Consider the following 19,022-nt stretch of genomic DNA (forward strand, 5'->3'; position numbering starts at 1 on the left):
CGGTGCGGGACTGGGCCGAGATACACGTCCGCTCCCCCTCGGGAGACGTGTCCTGGCTGATGCGGGTGCAGAACCAGGTACACAGGGGACACCGGCCCTGTCGGTGCGGGACTGGGCCGAGATACACGTCCGCTCCCCCTCGGGAGACGTGTCCTGGCTGATGCGGGTGCAGAACCAGGTACACAGGGGACACCGGCCCTGTCGGTGCGGGACTGGGCCGAGATACACGTCCGCTCCCCCTCGGGAGACGTGTCCTGGCTGATGCGGGTGCAGAACCAGGTACACAGGGGACACCGGCCCTGTCGGTGCGGGACTGGGCCGAGATACACGTCCGCTCCCCCTCGGGAGACGTGTCCTGGCTGATGCGGGTGCAGAACCAGGTACACAGGGGACACCGGCCCTGTCGGTGCGGGACTGGGCCGAGATACACGTCCGCTCCCCCTCGGGAGACGTGTCCTGGCTGATGCGGGTGCAGAACCAGGTACACAGGGGACACCGGCCCTGTCGGTGCGAGACTGGGCCGAGATACACGTCCGCTCCCCCTCGGTAGACGTGTCCTGGCTGATGCGGGTGCAGAACCAGGTACACAGGGGACACCGGCCCTGTCGGTGCGGGACTGGGCCGAGATACACGTCCGCTCCCCCTCGGGAGACGTGTCCTGGCTGATGCAGGTGCAGAACCAGGTACACAGGGGACTCCGGCCCTGTCGGTGCGGGACTGGGCCGAGATACACGTCCGCTCCCCCTCGGGAGACGTGTCCTGGCTGATGCGGGTGCAGAACCAGGTACACAGGGGACACCGGCCCTGTCGGTGCGGGACTGGGCCGAGATACACGTCCGCTCCCCCTCGGGAGACGTGTCCTGGCTGATGCGGGTGCAGAACCAGGTACACAGGGGACACCGGCCCTGTCGGTGCGGGACTGGGCCGAGATACACGTCCGCTCCCCCTCGGGAGACGTGTCCTGGCTGATGCGGGTGCAGAACCAGGTACACAGGGGACACCGGCCCTGTCGGTGCGGGACTGAGCCGAGATACACGTCCGCTCCCCCTCGGGAGACGTGTCTTGGCTGATGCGGGTGCAGAACCAGGTACACAGGGGACACCGGCCCTGTCGGTGCGGGACTGGGCCGAGATACACGTCCGCTCCCCCTCGGGAGACGTGTCCTGGCTGATGCGGGTGCAGAACCAGGTACACAGGGGACACCGGCCCCGTCGGTGCGGGACTGGGCCGAGATACACGTCCGATCCCCCTCGGGAGACGTGTCCTGGCTGATGCGGGTGCAGAACCAGGTACACAGGGGACACCGGCCCTGTCGGTGCGGGACTGGGCCGAGGTACGCGTACTTTGTTTTCAATTTCGGGGTTAGCCACATAAAAGTCAGGATCTATTCACTTTCCAGATGCTGGGTAAACTTAGAAAGAACGTTGTTTTAGTCCTGTCACGCGTCAACAATAAGCAGTTCCTATAACGCTGTAATTGGTATTGCAGATGGGCTGGGAGAACCAGGAGTCGTCGCTACAGGACATCCTCGCCTTGCTGGCGCCCGCGCCCGCGCCCTCGTCCGCCTCCAGCGGCGTAGGAGACGATCGCACTAATAATGTGAGATTTCTGGCCGCGTATTAATATACTAGTACTAGTAGTAGTAGTAGTAGTAGTAAAACTCTTTATTGTACGAAAAAAAAAAAACAAAAAAAAAAACATATCGTTCGTACAAAGGCAAACTTATCCCTTTGAGCAATATAGTATTTTTTCTCAAAAATGGACGGCAAAGTCAATTTTACCGGTAAAAATATAGGTCGCGAAGTGCGTAGTTTATGGTCAGTCAAAAATGTAAAAGTTAAAAACATTGTATTCTCGATTTCGGGACTGCAATGTTGCATACAAATTCCATTATTTGTCGAGTTCCAAACTTTTTAAAAAGTTAAATTGCCATATTGGTACTTATTATTATAGTTGGTCAAGCAAATCTTGTCAATAGAAAAACGCGCGAAATTCAAATTTTCTATGGGAAGATAACCCTTCTCGCCTATTTTTTTTAAATTTGCAGCCATTTTCTACTGACAAGATTTGCTTGACCAACTATATAATGTTGGTACTGCGACTATTCAGCTGTCTCAAATAGGTTGGCGTATTTTCGGCAGAAAAATGCACTTCGTTTTTTAATTTAAAAAAAGGCAAATCTTATCAGTTGTTTTTACTTTTTTCTCTGAAAATAAAGATATTAATTGAATAGGTATCAAACAGTCACGGTACGCTTACTCTGTTTGTAGGCGTCGGAGAGCGAAAGTAGATCGCGCAGTGGCTCGTCAGCATCGCAGGCGGCGCACGCGCAGGATCTACACAAGTCTAGGTTTGTATATGGGGCATTTTCTATAAAAACGGACCTTATTGTCGATGGCGCTTACGCCGCACAGCGTCGCGCGGCATTGTATTTATATCCGAGCATCGTTTATAGTGGCGTATTAGATTTATTGAAAAAAAAAATGCTTCAAACCCCAAACTTTTGTGTACTTTTGTAGTTAACTGGGCAGTTGCACCAAGCCTTCTGTCACCGTTAGTGTTCGCTAAATTTTATTGTATGGCAATTTTCATAGATCTCAGCTGCGTGACATTGATCAGTCCGATAACCTGCGGTTAGTGCAACCGGCCCTAAATCTTCACATAAATTTTCTATGACATAATAATTCACGCTTCGGCATGGGGTTCTTCAAGAATGTATGCATGCAAGGTTCTAAGTGTAACGCTTCGATGTTGCTTATGTCAAAGAGAATATATAGGATAGAGGGGTACTGTCATAGTAAATTTTGTAGTCACGGTAAATTTACTACCATCTATCGACACACGATATTTAAAACTTGACAATTTAAAATTGCTTGTTGCTAGGCCTATTTGAATAAAGAATATTTTGACTTTGATTAAAAGTAAAAATAAAAATATCAAAATATGTGATTTTTTTATTTGATTTATTATTTTTATATGATTTTGACCCATTTTCTTTCACTGATACGTGTTAAAATTGTTAAATAGCAAACAAAACCGTCAACGATATCTAGTCGAGAATAGGCCAAAGGTTGGTATTGGTGGTAGCGCCATGTGTGCGAGAATTAAATTTTCTTGATTTCCAAGACACGTTTTTTCCTTAGGCTTTATTCATCTTATACTGAGTTATATAGGTCTTTGCTTATATCCATGGGCGACGGTGACCACTTCCTTATCAGGCAGCTCGTCTGCTCGTTTGCTGACTATTATTTAAAAAAAATAACCGGCCTTCTGCGAGTCGGACTCGCGTTCCAGGGGTTCAAAAATGTGAAATGTCTTTAAAAAACCCGTAGGGGCCGGATCAAAAACTAAGTAATTTAGTCCCACTCACGCTTGACTACACATTCCTAATAGGTTTTCCTGTCATCTATGGGTAAAGGACTATTTTGTGTATTTTTTTCAAAAGTTTTAGACCCAGTAGTTTCGGAGATAAAGGGGGGGAATGGTCATTTTTGTATATTTTCTTAAATAAATTCTAAACTGTTTATCCTAAAATTAAAAAAATATATATTTGAGTGTCTCACAATGAGCTCTTTCATTTGATATGTAACACGATATAGTTTAAAAAACTTTATTTTTTAATTTTCTCATTTACCCCCCAAAAGTGGTCCCCATGTTTAAATTTTATTTGTTTACGTTACATTTTTATTTTTATTTTTTTATTTTTTATTTCCACACATACAATTATCATTACGGGATGAACCCAATGCGATAATTTAGCAAAAAATTAAATGTATAAACATACAAAATACAAGTACCTATATCTAACAAATCATTTTTTTTTTCATTCAATATAACAAAGATTGTCCATCTTTGGGTCAACAACGTACATGTGTATACCAAATTTCAACTAAATTGGTCCAGTAGTTTCGGAGAAAATAGGCTGTGACAGACGGACAGACAGACAGACGCACGAGTGATCCTATAAGGGTTCCGTTTTTTCCTTTTGAGGTACGGAACCCTAAAAACATTCAGAAGCGGCTCAGGTCACACGTTGGTCTGTTCGTTAAAATTAGAATATTTTAGATTTGTTAATTTTGATAAATACGGGATATCTTTTAAACGGGGTCCCTTTGTTCGACATAATTATTTTAAGTCATTATGTAATGATTGTCATATTATCATTAGTCATAATTCTGAAAGCGTTAACCTTTCAGGATTTTCATAAGGTTATCCTATACATAGGTTAGATTAGTCGAAATTAAACTATCGTGAGACATATTTCAAAATATTTAGATCACCACGGTTTCACTCACTATTATTTTTAGTCGCTTTTGGCGACACGTTTCGGACTCTTCGGGAGTCCTTCCTTAGGAGACTAATAATAAAAGTGAGTGAAACCGTAGTGATCTAGGTTAGATTTGTTTTATGGCAATCCTAAAAAGCTACGCGTTTTTGAGAAAAACCAAATTATTGCTAACGAGAATGCGGACAAATAATACGTTATGACTTAAAAGTTTATGGGAAACAATATAGACCCGTTGTAAAGTAAGCGTTCTTTAACAGTTCCGACTCGGTGGTGGCGGGCGGGGGCGAGAGGAGGCCGCCGCACGCCGCCTCGCACTGCATCGGGCCTCCCCCCCAGCCGCAACGGTAACACACACACACTCAAAATTGAATGTTACCAACAATAAAACATAGTAGACCGCGGGCCAGGAACAGATTTCGAATTGGCAAAAACTCGTATAGTGGTTAACGGCTATGTATGATGAACCCTCGTGAACGTCAGCTGCCGCTCCGTTGGTGGGTTGTGAAATGGCAGCAAATAAAGTCTATAAAAAAATTTAGTCATCGCCTCCCGCTTGATAATTTGTCAGATGATAGTTTAGATGCTATTGTGAATAAACAAAACCGTCAGCCGATTGTATCGCTGTGGAAAGACCGTCAGCTGGTCACATGAACATGTAAAAAAAGAAAATTATTTTCAGTCATCGGCGTCATCGCCTCCCGTTTGATACTTTGTCAGATGATAGTTTAGATGCTATTGCGGTGGGAAGACCGTGTTACGCGTTTCGGTGGCTGCCATTCCTCAACCCACCAACGGAGCGGCAGCTGACGTTCACGAGAGTTCATCATACATAGCCGTTAACGGCTATACGAGTTTTCGCCTGGGAGGCGATGACTGACGAAATTTGCGCCTGGCTCGCGGTCTATAGATGGATCGATTTTTCTGCCTCGTTAGCCTCAGGTTTAGTTAAAAATTAAATCGCATCACTACTTTAGAATGTAGTACCGGGCTACCGCGAAAACTAGGGTAAACTAAAAGGTAATACTTGTGTTACAGTATGAGCACGCAGCCGATCAACATCCCCGGGTCGCCGGTGCGCGGCGCCGCGCGGGACGACGACATGCTGCTCTACGTGCCCGAGGTAATACTTGTGTTACAGTATGAGCACGTACCCGATCAACATCCCCGGGGACGACATGCTGCTCTACGTGCCCGAGGTAATACTTGTGTTACAGTATGAGCACGTACCCGATCAACATCCCCGGGGACGACATGCTGCTCTACGTGCCCGAGGTAATACTTGTGTTACAGTATGAGCACGTACCCGATCAACATCCCCGGGGACGACATGCTGCTCTACGTGCCCGAGGTAATACTTGTGTTACAGTATGAGCACGTACCCGATCAACATCCCCGGGGACGACATGCTGCTCTACGTGCCCGAGGTAATACTTGTGTTACAGTATGAGCACGTACCCGATCAACATCCCCGGGGACGACATGCTGCTCTACGTGCCCGAGGTAATACTTGTGTTACAGTATGAGCACGTACCCGATCAACATCCCCGGGGACGACATGCTGCTCTACGTGCCCGAGGTAATACTTGTGTTACAGTATGAGCACGCAGCCGATCAACATCCCCGGGGACGACATGCTGCTCTACGTGCCCGAGGTAATACTTGTGTTACAGTATGAGCACGCAGCCGATCAACATCCCCGGGGACGACATGCTGCTCTACGTGCCCGAGGTAATACTTGTGTTACAGTATGAGCATGTACCCGATCAACATCCCCGGGGACGACATGCTGCTCTACGTGCCCGAGGTAATACTTGTGTTACAGTATGAGCACGCAGCCGATCAACATCCCCGGGGACGACATGCTGTTCTACGTGCCCGAGGTAATACTTGTGTTACAATACTGCTCATACGAGCACGTAACTTCCAAAAAGGAATAATGTAAAGATACCATTCGATTCCTTGCATTTTATCCAAAAAAAAATTGTACAGCAACTATATGCATGAACTCAATATTTCACCGACAAAAATCGCAATTTTACTTATTGAGATGGGCTCTCAGTGTCCTTGGTGTCACGTTCACTTATCGTTTTGTTAGAAGCGTTTCGCGAGTGAAGTACGACTGTCGAACTTTAACTATCATTTTTGACTTTTGTATTGCTTTAATGCAATGGATCCCATATAGACATTTGATCCCGATTGATACCATTAAAAAAAATAGTGCGTGGAGTCCCTCCGCGCGAAAGAAGTGAAACTAGCATCAATTACCCTACTTTCGGGAAATTACCCTATTCAACTTACTGGTCACACTCTTGTTTCGAAGTTTGATCATTTATAAAAATTTGAGCGTAAACCTCCTTCATAGTTATGTTTGCCTGGTACATGTATGTATATTCAAACAAGTATACACAGAGAGAGAGAGAGATAAGAGACACCGTGCTGGTCGAGCGAAAGTTAACTTTAGTAAGTTAATAATAGAGTATAAAATTAAATTATCTATCGGCATTTTTCCCTGTCACCTCTCCAGCTATATAATTCTAACTTCATGGAAAGATTTGAGCGTAAACCTCCTTCATAGTAACGCAACCTTGTTGGAAGTTGCATTAGAAGTTTCACTTCAATAAAAATTTGTCATCAAGCCTATACCTACGTGTACCATCGCCCACACTGGAAACTGGACCTTATTATAAAAGACATAAGGTCCTCCGATGGACAGTTAACAGTGTTAACAGTTTTGAATAATTCACGGTTAGTTTCACTAGACTTATATTGACCGGGATTACCTTTCGTATTGTTTTCGAGCTCTGCTTATACAGAGGACCTATCGTGAAGAGATAAAATCGAAATTTAGTTATCAGTCTCTATCGCTCTTGCATATTGGAGTGATAGAGCGGCAGTTACAGAAATTTTGATTTACGTTTTTCGCTGCAGAACCTCAGTTACCGGCGATCATATACTTACACAATGAAACACACGAAAAATATTATTGCAGGTGACTACATTAAAATAATTTATATTTAACAAACCTCCACCATGTGCACCTAAAAGCTCCTCAAGTTTTTTACGCACGCGGTCATATTAGTGCGTGAAAATATCATGTATCAAAGTGTCTAAAATTGGTGTTTAAACTCTCGCAGGGCAAGAGCAGACACCCAGTCCGCCGTTCCAACTCCTCACCGGAGATGTCATCGTGGAAGCTCCCCAGGGACTCCCCCACGACCCTAGAGCCCCCCGCTGCCGACCCCTCGCTGCTCATACTACTGCCGGGCACCGAGCCGTGAGTAACGTTCATTATACAACGGTTTAGTCAACTATAATGTTCATTATGCAATACTTGTCACTGTATGGACACCCCCTGCTGCCGACCCCTCGCTGCTCATACTGCTGTCGGGCACCGAGCCGTGAGTAACGTTCATTATACAACGGTTTAGTCAACTATAATGTTCATTATGCAATACTTGTCACTGTATGGACACCCCTGCTGCCGACCCCTCGCTGCTCATGGCTTATACTACTGCCGGGCACCGAGCCGTGATTATCGTTCATTATACAACGGTTTAGTCAACTATAACTGTAACATTTTATTAATGAAATAAAAAAAATATTTTCATAATGCTCATTATGCAACACTTATGAGGGTTGTGGATAGATTATTAAAGTTCCTGTGAGAGAAGAGCAAACATTTAAATATACAAACTTTCTCATTTATTTCCGTAAAGATTATTGGTCTTAAGTTTCATATGTCTATGTGTTGTCTATGTTTGTATGTATATGTAACAATGAATGTTGTTCACAGCACACAATCACAATCCCTCCACGCGTCCAAGAAAGCGAACAAGAAGAGCGACATGCGAGTTTCATGCGAGGCCATACCTGAAGAGATGTCGGGCTCGTCCCCCCTCGCCGCGCCCGCCCCCCCTCCGCACCCGCACCTCATGACCTACAACTCCGACCCGGGCAAGTATCTTCATTCACAAGGTGGTTGTAACCACAAAGAAGAATGGAAACCTCCATATTACCTACAGACCTAAATTATTAAATAGTAAAATTGATAATTATAATATTTTTTTGCAACGTTAGATGTGTTTGCAGGTTCGGGCTCGGCGCCCGAAGATGGGCCCGCGCCGCAGCCCATACAAAAGGTACGCGTTTTCTATTCATTAAGTTATTATGTGTATAGGTACTTAGGTAGATCACAATCAAAACATTACTATCAATTACCCCGAGAAGATGGCATTTGCCAGTGTGTATTTAATTTAATTTAAAGGTACAAAGATATTTTATATTTAGTAGGTATTTAGATTTAGTTTTAATTTTTGTGTAATCAATTTATTATCACTTTTTCTTTGTAATTTTAGTTAAATAAACAACAGAAATAGAGAATAAAGATAGATGAATGAAGTGAAATGTGATAAGATGGCTTTGGCCTATTGAATGGTTTTTAGTTTCATCCATGGTATTTAAAAATAATAAAACTAATAATTAGTGTCAAGTAATATTGTCTTCGGTTACCGCGATAGTTACTCATGAAATAAAACTATGAAAACGTATTGTATCGCGTATATTGAATTTATAATACATTTCGACGTTTCGAAATACCTACACGAACAACATTAGTAATAAACGTCAGTTGCGTCCAACGAGTGACGTCTTCACACTCTGTCGAATTCGCGCCAAAAATTATGAGCGTTTCAACCACTCCAAAATTTTGAACATTTTGAATATTTTTTTAATAAAATAATGTAAACGTTTATTTTTTCCGGTGTTCAAACGATATAAATAATGATTAAAAATTTTTAAAAAATCATGCAGGAGGCTAACTATTGTTGTCTGGCAGGTGGCGAGCGACAGCATCGTGCAGAGCGTAGCGAGCGCGCACTTGCCAGCCCCCGCGCACGCGCACAAGCCCCCCGCCGCGCCCGCCCCCTCCCACCCGCCGCCCCCCACCACCGTGGGCTCCATGAAGGATCGAGACGACCTGCCGCCGCTGTCCCGCTCCAAGCGCTCCAACACTATCTCCGTCATGAGCCCCACGAGACGACACAGGTATAGTATGCGGTCTATCTACTGAGCTCGTTCACTTACCTGTACTGACAATGGCATTCTGTCAAACAAAAGCCATTATTTCGCACTTAAACTATCGTGAGACATATTTCAAAATATTTATCAGTACGGTTTTTACTCACTATTATTTTTAGTCGCTTTTGGCGACATGTTTCGGATTCTTTGGGAATCCATCCTCAGGCACGAGTGTCCGCGGCGGTTGTACGTCGTGCACTACCCGGCGGGCAGTGCCCGCGCCGCCCGCCTCGTCGGTCGTTGCGCACGCGCTGATGGGGCGGGGGCGGGGGCGGGGGGCGCGGGGCAGTCCGCAGATGGAGTCGTCAAGTGAAGGTCTGGTAGGGCGGTTGTATCGAACGAAGTCAAGCACATTGCACTCACTATGTCCCCACGATCGTCACAACACACTTGCCGCTTGACCCTAGGTAATAAAAATAATAGTGAGTAAAAACCGTACTGATAAATATTTTGAAAAGCCATTATTTCTTTTGTGCCTGAGCGCGTGGCCTTTGTGCCTGATCGCGTGGCTATTGTGTGGGAGCCTCAGGCACAAAGGCCACGCGCTCAGGCACAAAAGACATAATGGCTTTTGTTTAACATAATGCCATTGTTAGTACGTAAGTGAACGAGCTCAGTAGAGATAGCGTTAACTATACGAACACTTGCCGGCCGCCGCGCACGCGCACAAGCCCCCCGCCTTAAACTTGACACATTTGCAGCACTACACAACAGTCATCCATATTAACCTATGCTCATAACTGAACCTATTGTTATTGTTTGTACAGAGACCAATCATCAACGATGTCAACATCGTCGAGCGGCCGTTCCACCGCGTCGAGCAACATAAGCTCGAGCGGCGCCGGCGCAGGCGGCGGTGTGACCCCGTCCTTCGTGCTCCTACAGCTCTACCACAAGATGAGCACCTACCCCATCACCCCGCCCGTGCCAGGTACTTGCCACACACACACACACACACACACACACACACACACACACACACACACACACACACACACACACACACGAACAACACGAGCTCGAGCGGCGGTGTGACCCGAAACAGCTCTACCACAAGATGAGCACCTACCCCATCACCCCGCCCGTGCCAGGTACTTGCCACACACACACACACACACACACACACACACACACACACACACACACACACACGAACAACACGAGCTCGAGCGGCGGTGTGACCCGAAACAGCTCTACCACAAGATGAGCACCTACCCCATCACCCCGCCCGTGCCAGTGTACTTGCCCCATACACACAACACATGAACAACACGTTATAAGTTAGTCGTTTATAGTTTGAACATACAAATTTGTTACAAATTTTAATCTCTAGGTCTCTCCCCTCCACCTGCCCTCTCGGTGACGCCCTTGACTCCAGGCGTGACCCCTTTATGAACGTGTACACTCCTTTGAAAAACCCCATACTGTAGTCCTTCGGGAAAAACTCGGCAGGGAGCTCATTCCACAGCCGAAGCGTCACTGGTTTTCTGGCCATAACTTTTGTGTTAATTAGTTTAAAATTAAAACCGTTGACAAATTTTTATAGACGTCAAAGACGAACCCAAATATGTAGATTTCGTTTATGTAAGATCTTTCACAGCAATCGAGATACAAAAAAAGTGTTTTATTAGACAATGTTTAAAATAATCATAAATAAATAAGTATTCATTTCTTTTAAAATCCGGTAGACAAAAATGGAGATAAAATATTGAAGAACCGATAGCCGTTTGTCTTATAATTCTATATGTAGTGCAAAAGTAGGAGATACGATTCTAAACTTGTCAAAAATCGATGAAAACCTCGGGTAGCCCCTTCAAAAATCTAACTGTACTCTGGAAAACTCACTTTGTCAGTAGAATAAGTCTCGAAATTGTTTTGCCGCCTTTTTCTACTGACGGAAATGGAAATGCCAAACTATATTTAAATCATTTTACGGTTTAGACTCACTTGTTTTAGTCACTCGCGCGACATGTTTCGGAGAAAGGAGACCTAGGCTCTCCGAAACATGTCGCGCGAGTGACTAAAACAAGTGAGTCTAAACCGTGGAATTATTTAATGTTAGTATGTCTCACAACAGTTTAAATTCGATTATTGCCAAACTATACATATATACTATATCTTTAAAAACTATCACAACAAACCTCTTGCCACTGCCCTTACGTGCCCTACCCTGCCGTCCACACAACTTCTGCACAAGTATGTCATGGTTCCGTGGCCGGTTTTTTTTTTTACTTTTTTTTATAACGTCCTCAATAAGCGTTAAAAATGTAATTGGTACTCTGTTTCCACAGGTGAGGTGCCCAGCGCACAGAATCCTCTCGCAGAACGACCCCTACTGGTGTCCGGTGTTCAGCACGAACGCACCATCAAGAACCTGGACCGGGTACCACCCATCGAAACCTACAAGGTAACGTACCACTATAGTCTTAATACGTCGACAAAGTCTGAAAACGTTATCATTTTGGAGTTGAAACTCTAGTTCCATGGGGTCCCAGCGCGCATAAGTTGTTTGCAGAAATCGCGAAGCGTCTGGTTGACGTAACTGGTGACCGAAGAGCTGGCGGCTTCCTCGCACAACGTATCAGCATTGCGATACAGCGGGGAAATGCCGCCAGCATCCTTGGTACAATGCCTCAAGGGCCTATTTTAGATTTAAACTAGTTATTAATTTCGTTTACGTACTACCACTGTATATATCAAATTTCTATGAGTACCAGAGGTTAGATCAGAATAGAAGAAATAGAATAGAATAGAAGAAATTTATTCAAAAACGCTTAAATTTAACTTAAGTCAGGAGAAAAAGAGTTGGATCACTGCTAAGTCGTATGCGGGGCAGCAGCAACGGCCTTCTGAGGTCGTTGGCTGAGCGTCTCGACTCTCCTCTCACTCGCTACTGGGTGGAAGTGGCGATGGCGATTGGCAGGGCCAAGTAGAGCAGGTTGTCTGCCTTGCTTGCCCCTGCCAAATATTTTTTCCTATTATTATTATTATTCAGCTTTATCCCACATTAGTGGTCCCCAAGGGTATAAGCCTCCTCCATCTGTCTCCACCTCTCTTTGTCGGTGGCAACATCCATCCATTTTTTTCCCGCAGCCTGTACAATGTCATCTGCCCATCTTTTTTTTTCCTATATCGTGTAGGTAATATATGTAGTTTTTTATATATATTTGTATTGTTCAATTTTAATTATTGTTTTATTTTTGTATTGTGCCACTAACATAGTTATTAAGATACTCTGTAACTAACAAACTATGGATCAGCTCGGTCTGAAATAAATGATTTATTATTTATTTAAGTATTACTTGAGACATACAGAACCAACTTATCATTAAGCGTCACTGAAATGGTCAGCGGTGGACAGTGCCTCTAAGGCACGAGATTTTAAGGCTGACTAATAAGTAGAGAGGAAATTTAGTAACTTGGATCAAAACACTGCGGCGAATAAAGGCGTCAGAGGCACAGAATAAGTTATAGTATTATCATACAGAACGGCCACGCCCCGCCCCGCCCCGACTCGAATGCCCTCGCCCCGCGACAGCAGATTGACGGCCGTTTGCCGACCGCTCAGTACTGTTTTTAAGCAACTTTGAGTAAGTTGACACAATGACGCATGCCGCGTGTACAGACGTGCCGTTCACACATAGAAACTCAAGTAATTATATCGTGTCCGCCCTGTGTCAGATGTCAGGCGCACATATTTTTAAAAATGGCTCCCAGCTCCCAGCTTCTTTTCAATAATAGACCGCGAGCCAGGAACAGATTTTCATGACCAATCGCCTCCCGGGCGAAAACTCGTATAGTTGTTAACGGCTATGTATGATGAACCCTGGTGAACGTCAGCTGCCGCTCCGTTGGTGGGTTGAGGAATGGCAGCAAATAAAGTCTATAATATTTTTTTTGTCATCACCTCCCGTTTGATACTTTGTCAGATGATATGATAGTTTAGATACTATTGTGAATAAACAAAATCGTCAGCCGGTTGTATCGCGGTGGAAAGACCGTGTTACGCGTTTCGGTAACTGCCATTCCTCAACCCACCAACGGAGCGGCAGCTGACGTTCACGAGGGTTCATCATACATAGCCGTTAACCGCTATACGAGTTTTCGCCCGGGAGGTGATGACTGACGAAATTTGCGCCTGGCTCGCGGTCCATAAGCTTTACGAATGTTCCATTCAGTACACAATACAATCATTTATTGCTATTCTGTGCCAATGATGGTATAATGATTTGAAATAGTGTCCAGAGATAACCATCTCTGTAATAAAACCATCGACTTGTTCTACTTCGCTTCATATTTTGTATCGTACGCCTTCTTTATCCTCTAAACTGCCCAGAAATAAAAGTTTGCCAAGACAAAGTCAACTTAGATTTCTCAATATGAAGATTGTAAATACAATGGACTGGGGGCCCTTTTTATAGGCCTCTGGGTAGCTGGTGGATAATTCATCAACTGTTTTTGGCAATACAATCTATTCCAGTTGGTACAAAGCTAATGATTGTGTTACTTATATATAGGTGGGCGTGCTGTACGTGGGACCGGGACAGCAGGACAACGAAGTAGAAGTGTTGAAGAATGAATACGGCAGCGTCAGGTACATTAGAGATGCAATTTACCGAGATTTTCTATCAAATTTTCAGGGGAAATGGACCTTTATTACATGGGGTACTCTATTCTTATTTACCCTACCGTACCGTTTACATTACGTCCGTCTGTCACCAGGCTGTATCTCATAAACCGTGATAGCTAGACAGTTGAAATTTTCACAGATGATGTATTTCTGTTGCCGCTATAACAACAAATACTAAAATCAGAATAAAATAAATGTGTTTGTAGTTTTTCGCCTAATGGTACGGAACCCTTCGTCCGCGAGTCCGACTTGCACTTTTACTGACTGACAAGTTGTGTTTGCCAGACTACAGTTACGGTTTACCTTGGCAGATACGCGGAGTTCCTCGGGCAGCTAGGCACACTAGTATCTCTGGCAGGCAGCGGCGCTGGTCTCTTGGAAGGAGCCCAGCAACAACCTCTATTCCTCAACCTGGAGCAGGGAGGAAAAGATGGCAAATACACGTATGTGTGGCACGACGATATCATGCAGGTATGTGCACTAATCCTGCGTCTTAAGGCCGTTCCATCGGTTTACCGCTGTCACTGTCACATTTCGCAAGAAAGACCACAAAAGATCATGCGCGCCAAGTGTCAATTTTGATCGAATTTTGTAGATTTTTATTTATTTTAAAAACGTTAACTTACAATATCTAAATTCGAAAGCTATGAAATTACTATTTAAGTTAAGATTGTTTTTTTTTTTTTGTTTATAGTATCACATAATAAATAACCGAGTAAAGTTGGATTAAAAGTCCGAGTTAGAGGTTACTTTAGGAATTAATTGTATCGAGCGAAGTGTCATAATTCGTGTATCGGAAGCTATGATATTAAAGATAATATAGTCAAGAACTACATATATTTTTTCCACGTCTACGAATATCAACGCCTCTTAGTAAAACAGGATCATATAAGGAGATTTTTCGCCTTCTGGCTCAGGGAACCGCCTTAAGTTAAGATTTTTTTTTTTTGTTTATAGTATCACCACAGACAATATAACTCCGTAATAGATGTCGACAGTCTAAGTCAATTGTGTAACCAACTATTTAAGTTGCTCTCAGTTCACTAGATGGCCCTAGTAGTTCTTTTCTATGGAGTTACGTCCTTTTGCATTTGCGTTTTGCGTTCAGAATTCACAGGCGTTCACCACGTTACGGTAGCTTTTTACCCAGCCAATTTTTGTCAATATGTTATAACAGATGGCGCTAAATATAAGATGTCACCTACATAGATTATAAAGCAATTTGACGATTTGACGTTAGGTGTCAATGTCACCTGTTTTACCGTTGATTGGCACTTTATTTTTTCAAACTTGTTTCAAACAAAGCCAAAATGTCGAAATGCGCATATTATCAATGTAGAAATTACCAAGGGAACATTTCAATGTTCCGTTTTCCGATCAATGATGATGATCGGTTAATGTTATCGTTATGGATTGTCAACTCAGGTACCCTATTTACCCATTACCTACCCATCTTAATATCTGGCGTAGGGGTTTGCTGCGCTAATTTTACATACTGCTCTTCTCGTACCAAGTCTACCTGCTACTATTACTTGAAGCTGTGTAATCAGTAATTTAAGGGCATGATATGTGTGTGTGGCCGTACATTTACTGCAAAAATAGGCTGTCAGCTACCTGAGAGCTCAATATCGTCACGTCGCTCTCACTTGCCAGTACAAACTCAGTCGCCGACGCCGAGGCCGAAACCGGCCAGGACAGGATGATGATGATACCTATTTCAATTCTCGTAGTAAGTATTTCATAATAAATGATTTACTCGACCATATGCTTAGGTACTTCATAAAAAGTCACTCAACAAACATTATTCTTCAACTGGAATTAACTACCAAATTCAGTTTGTATTTAAACTATACAAATGTGACCCATATTTTGGTTTCACTCTAACATATAAATTTCCAACAGACAGTAATCTTGATTTGTCAAGATCTTTGTACCTTTGGGTACAGCAGGATAACATATTTTTTGATATATACAATATTCTTTATTGCACACCTCACATAGTTCACAGTAACATAAACAAAGACAATTGGATAGAGGTAACAACAGGCGGTCTTATCGCTTAAGAGCCATCTTTTCCAGACAACCTTTGGGTATTGGAGACAGTAGAATTAGAATATATGGTGGGTGGCGCAAAGAAAAAAATATGAAGTCGAATTGAATATAATGTATATATATAATTTAAATGTTTAAGCTGATAACGTATATTCGGTATTAAATGCAGGTATAGTCAACCAATTTGATTCCTAGGCCACTATGTCATAATGAATCAATTTTATTTGATCCTCTACTATATACTTTTTGAGTGACGGGGCACCTCCTTATTTTGTCACATTTTTATGCTAGTAAAATACACCATGTTTTGTAACTTTATCTCAACTACAAGGAGGTGCTCAACCACTTTGAAATTTTTATGTTGTATGAAATCTGAAAAAAATAAGTTTTTCTTTTTTATATTTTTATTTATAAGTAAGTACCTTTTTAAGTTTGAGCACCCCATTGTAGTTGAGGTAAGGTTACAAAACTTGGTGTATTCCATCAACATAAAAAGTGTTATAAAAATAAAGGGTGTCGCTTCTTCTTGCTAGAGTTTGAATTATTCCCATACAAACGTGAACCACCCTAATGTATGTCATGTCCATTGTCATGTATCTAGTAGAGTAGAGCAGTTTTAACTGCTGCTTATCGCTTTAGCGATAAGGTTCTATAGTGACCTAAGAATCAAATTGGTTGACTGTACAGACACCATATGAGATTGAATATAGTCTGATCAATACTGATGGCCTTACAAATAATTTAAACTTTCTTGAAGTTTAAATTATTTGTATTGTTATCAACTTCTTAATGAATATTAGATATCAGTCATTAGTCGAATGGCAAACAAGCATACGGCCAACCTGAGCAGCATTTACTATCCCTACCCTACCCTACCCGGCGCTGTCGCTAGATCACAGATGCTGGTTAATCAAGTTCGCTATTCATTTACCTACTTGATAGACATGCAGATGATAAGAAGTAAAGTCACCAATAAATATATACCGGGTGTAGCCTGTAACACGAGCAAAAAATTAAACTGTAGGCTGTGGCTTTCAAACTGACCTACATTTGTTCAGCGACTTTTAATAGACCTGTACCGCTGGCTATATTTTGACCCCTAGGTTATAAAAATATTAAAGTCAATTCTGTTTTCGCTTATGAATACTTTGTTAAGATGTAAATCTTACATTTTGTTTTGTGTCATATATATAATTTGCTTTTCTAGTAATTTGTTATTTTGTGGTAATTATTTTTTATTTTGAATTATCTTGGAGAAAAAAATATTCGAGAGAAAACATGTAACTGTGTTGCATTTAGGATAGTGTTTTTAGTGTGAAAACATAGTTTGTGTCAATTACGTCCACTGCAATCTGATACTATGTCATAATATTCTAAATGACACAAAAAAAAATTAGAGTTAAAAAAATTTACTTAGGTCGAATTTAATCGATTAAATATGTCCATTAAATGATTTTGTGTCTTATTAAGGCATAGCTTCATAAGATATTTGATGATTTTGTTGTAACAGGCTGTCACCGTTACAAAAGAATATTAAAGATATTAGAGTTTACATCTTATTAATTTGAAATGCGGGATAAATAAGATGTATGAATTTGTGTCACTTGCATCCACTGCATAAACAAATATTACAAAAATATTATTTGCGTTCAAACGAAGCTAGCGGGCGGTCTGAATGGGCAACGGAGGCCGTGCAGGGTGGGGCCGCGGCGTGACCTTGCCGTACGCAACGCATGTTTACTTCGCCTGTGCGCCAAATTAACGCAACTTATTCAAAGAAGTTACGCAAACAACACAACAACAAGCAACAAGCAAGCAAAGAATGCGTCGAATTATCTTTTACCTATTTAAAACTCATAGATATTGTACAATGTCACCATTATGCAAAAGAACTGTAAGTACATGTTTGATTTGCGAGCGAGCTGGCAACATTGCGCAGGGAAATCTTAAAAATATCGCGTTTACGTGAACGCCACATGCATTTGTGACAGTGATAGGGAAAAGGTACCACTAAAGTAAAATTTGGTTATTAATACCGTGACTTTCTTTCATTCTTTGATAAAAAAAATTGCTATTTATGCAACAAGTGCGGAAATCATCTTTACGCACGTGTATCATACAATGTTTTATTATGCATTGTGCGAGTAAATAAAAAAACATGTCATGGCAAATAAGTTTAATTATTAAAAGGAGTGTTTTAAATCGACACGAGTTGCGAATTACCTATTCGCACGTGTATCGTACGTTTTACAGTACATATGGCCCTTTAAACTTTCGACATATGCACGGTAAGTGCTCTTTTCCGCACTAGTGCGAGAAAGTAGCACCATATGTACTGTACAAAAAAATTGAAAACAAAAAGCACTAGTGCGGAAAAGCAGTACTTTCCGCACGATATGGCTCCGTAGGAAACGCACTTTTCGAGCACATGCATTGTAAAAAAATATATAGGACTGTATGTCCTAAACCATGCGTCGTAGCGCAAAAATAATAAAATTTTCGTTCCCCTTTATGTAACCCAAAAGTAATACATAAAAAATACAATGAAAAAAAAAGAAACAAAATCTTTATAGGGCTGTATTAGCTGTATCTCCTATATCGTGCATCGTAGCGCAAAAATAATCAAATTTTCGCTCCCCTTTAAGAAGCCCCTAATTAAGATTTAAAAACGCAAAAAAGAAAAAAAAGAGGAAAAAATCTTTATAGGGCTGCATCTCCTAAACCGTGCATCGTAGCACAAAAATAATCAAATTTTCATTCCCCTTAAGAAACCCTTAATTAAAACTTTAAATAAAAACCAGGAAAAAAACTTTATAGAGCTATTATAGCTATATATATAGATATAATATCTCCTAAACCGTGCGTGGTGGCGCAAAAATAATAAAAATTTCGTTCCCCTTTATGAAGCCCCAAAGTAATATACTAAAAACACAATGAAAAAAAGAAAAAAAAATAACAAAAAAACTTTATAGGGCT

At 42.3% G+C, this 19,022-nt stretch overlaps 1 protein-coding gene across 1 annotated transcript in view; it reads left to right on the top strand.

Annotated features, from left to right (window-relative positions):
- LOC134743970 (uncharacterized) overlaps positions 1-19,022 on the top strand; it is a 107,856-nt gene that overhangs the window by 54,866 nt on the left and 33,968 nt on the right. Inside the window, exons 33-44 of the mRNA XM_063677601.1 lie at positions 1,489-1,599; positions 2,271-2,350; positions 4,546-4,632; positions 5,324-5,408; positions 7,423-7,562; positions 8,082-8,269; positions 8,378-8,427; positions 9,123-9,331; positions 10,132-10,295; positions 11,656-11,771; positions 13,882-13,958; positions 14,306-14,465. Of these exons, the coding sequence (XP_063533671.1) occupies positions 1,489-1,599; positions 2,271-2,350; positions 4,546-4,632; positions 5,324-5,408; positions 7,423-7,562; positions 8,082-8,269; positions 8,378-8,427; positions 9,123-9,331; positions 10,132-10,295; positions 11,656-11,771; positions 13,882-13,958; positions 14,306-14,465 (1,467 nt within the window). The remainder of the gene's footprint in view (positions 1-1,488; positions 1,600-2,270; positions 2,351-4,545; positions 4,633-5,323; positions 5,409-7,422; positions 7,563-8,081; positions 8,270-8,377; positions 8,428-9,122; positions 9,332-10,131; positions 10,296-11,655; positions 11,772-13,881; positions 13,959-14,305; positions 14,466-19,022) is intronic.

The sequence above is a fragment of the Cydia strobilella genome, chromosome 9 (assembly GCF_947568885.1).
Source record: "Cydia strobilella chromosome 9, ilCydStro3.1, whole genome shotgun sequence".
In the NCBI taxonomy this organism is placed as follows: domain Eukaryota; kingdom Metazoa; phylum Arthropoda; class Insecta; order Lepidoptera; family Tortricidae; genus Cydia; species Cydia strobilella.